The sequence below is a fragment of the Pinus tabuliformis genome, chromosome 3_2 (assembly GCF_031772625.1).
Source record: "Pinus tabuliformis cultivar Carrire ecotype Pingquan chromosome 3_2, CPIR1, whole genome shotgun sequence".
In the NCBI taxonomy this organism is placed as follows: Eukaryota; Viridiplantae; Streptophyta; class Pinopsida; order Pinales; family Pinaceae; genus Pinus; species Pinus tabuliformis.
In genome coordinates this window covers 535,315,849-535,318,545 of record NC_142302.1, presented here as the reverse complement: position 1 = coordinate 535,318,545, position 2,697 = coordinate 535,315,849, and the positions used below count along the sequence as shown (strand labels likewise).

The window sequence follows — 2,697 nt, the reverse complement described above, 5'->3', positions numbered from 1 at the left end:
ACGGTGAATGAAGTAAAAGCCATAGAAACTGCGGGACAAAGTGCAAGTGGAGTAGTCTACTTAGGTGGAGGAATGGCCCGGTTTCCATCACCGCCCGGAAAATCGTCCGGCTCTGGCCGCCGGCAATCCCTCTGCCCTCCGTCACCCTCCCCTAGCTCCGCCACCCTCCTTCTCTGCCACCCTCCCCTGGCAATCCTGACATTCCCTAACAGAAAATCTGATCGGAGCTGGAAATCCTAACATCCCCTGACAGATCGGATCCGAGCTGGAATTGCAGCCGCGGAGAGTTATTGCCATTTCCAATTCGAAATGAGGAATTGCGATCCCGCAGGCTGCTCACTCACCTTCCTCCTCGACTCGGCGCCGGCGCCTCCCGCTCTGCAATTCCTCCACTCTGATCGGATTTAACAATCCACAGAACATCACCAGACTAAATCAACAATCCTTTTTAGGTTACAGAGCAACTGGGTTCTAGCGATTGATTCAAATCATCGGAAGATCGCACCAGTTTTCAAGTATATACAATACTTTCAGAACATAGCATATGAATATAATGGCCTGCCGGAGCAAGGAAGAAATTGAGGAGGAAGTAAGCAGGTTCCATGGTCTACCGCCATTAAAGCACTTCAAATTGCTTCAGAGGGAGAGCAGAATGCCTGAGAGAAGCGATACCATTCTCTGTCTGCCAGCGAAGAAACGCATTTGGGCCGTGAGGGATTTCATGTTCGAGCAGGAGAGGGCTTTGGAAGGAGCAGGAGCTCCGTTCAAAGTGCCTAAATGCGAGGAAATGGGAACCATAGCCTATAAATGGCGCAAATCAACTAAAAAAAGATCACAGAAAGCTCCATGCAAGAGCTCTGAAAGTGTCCAAGAGAATAAGAAGACATTAGAAAAGGTAGAGGATGTGCCCCACAATGTTGGCAAAGTCCATAAGCCGGAACAGAGTGAGGAGCAGCAGAGCCAACAAGAGGAGGAGGATAATGGGGTTATCTGCAATGTATGCAGTGGCTGTGATGGTAATTCATCAGATCCAATAGTGTTCTGTGATGGGTGTGATCTCATGGTACATGCTACTTTTTATGGTGATCCATTAAGCAAGGGAATCCCAGATGGAGATTGGTTCTGTGCAAGGTGCATAGACAATGAAGGTAAAGACCTAAAGCAGGCTTGCTACCTCTGCCCCTTGTCGAAAGGAGCCATGAAATGTACTACTCAGAACTCATGGGCCCATATTTCTTGCGCCCTTCTAGTCCCTGAAGTGTTCTTCCAGTGTCCAGAAGGAAGAGAGAGGATTGATTGTTCAAGGGTACCTGCAAGAAGGTGGGGTATGGTCTGCACTTTCTACAATATGGCTAAAGGTGCTTGCTTCGAATGTTCGGAGCCAAGGTGCCCTTCTACCTTCCATGTGTCTTGTGGGTTGGAAAAAAATTTGTGCATCAAGTACAAGGAGGGTAAGGCAGGAGGCATTGTCGTTGGCTTCTGCAATGTTCACACCGTCAAGTGGGAGAAGGTCAGTTTCTTTCTCAGATCATTGGTTTTGATTTTTCATTTTTCACTGTCCGAAAGACAACTCAAAGAGATATGTTGCAAAAGAAGACTTCCTTTTGCTTAGGTGAGGTTGGAGAAGTATCTATTATGTTAAAATTTTCCAGTATTTTTTTGAAATTTATATTATACTGGTGTCGTAAAAATAAAAAGAAGATAAACCAATAATATGCTTGATGCATTATTTTTAATGTTAGTGATCTTGGAGTTATCCTACATTGAGAATGAAACTTTGGTAAAATACTAACTGTCAACTCCACCAGAATCATTGCCTTGCTGACATTTTTTCATGCAATGAAATTATTTGGCCAATTGATCTCTCAAAATTGTGATGTTTGTCTTGTTTTCTTTCCTATCTTGGTTAAGAATGCAGTAAAAACTTGTAAATGGCGGAGTCATTAGTGATTCTACCCTTCTATACCTGTGTACATACCAGTAGCTTATACCTGTGTACATACTAGTAGCTGAGTTTCTTAGCAAGGCTTTATTTGAAATGGGTCATAAGCTTGTTGTTTTGTTCTGTTATAGCATGTTTCACTACTCTGATTTTGGTTTTGATCAAGGCTGGCTTAGCTAACTTAGCCACTGCTGCTGATTCTCTTTTGTTCACTCTCTTTTCAGCTACAAGAGACTGGCAAGTTTAAAATTGTACCTAGAGAACTTGCAGACTGTGGAAAGCGGAAGAAGAATGTATGTACTGAGGATAACTGCAATGATCTATAGGGAAAGTTATCCTGCTCAATGATCCAGTTTGGTCTAAAATGTGGAGTTTTGTAGATCACCAAGGTGTTTCTCTTCTTGGTCCCACCACTGACATGCTAGGACTAAGCCATTTATAGAGTGGCTTTGTGTCAAGGAGCCAACCTGCACAAATTAGATGATGTCTTGCAATTAATGAAAAGTAGTATGTATAGTTATCATTTATATTACTTTTACCTTTTGGCAAGCCCTCTAACTGCATCTGGGATTTGGTTCTCAGTACAACAAAGGCTTCATATTTGATATCTATATCCACACTTTATGAAATAAATTGTCTGGTTTGATCAATGATGGCCAGAGGTACACTGATATGTGCATATAATCTATAGATGGAAAAATGATTTAAAGTCTAAACATCATATAAATTGGCAGTGTTTTTTATATACACCTCAT

General features: G+C 42.5%; 1 protein-coding gene across 1 annotated transcript; it reads left to right on the top strand.

Moving 5' to 3' along the window:
• The first annotated feature begins 553 nt into the window (after positions 1–553).
• LOC149181639 (uncharacterized) lies at positions 554–2,268 on the top strand. The gene is made up of 2 exons (XM_089414278.1): positions 554–1,510; positions 2,167–2,268. Exons 1-2 carry the CDS (start codon positions 554–556, stop codon positions 2,266–2,268), a joined length of 1,059 nt encoding a protein of 352 aa, XP_089270404.1.
• Positions 2,269–2,697: the final 429 nt, after the last annotated feature.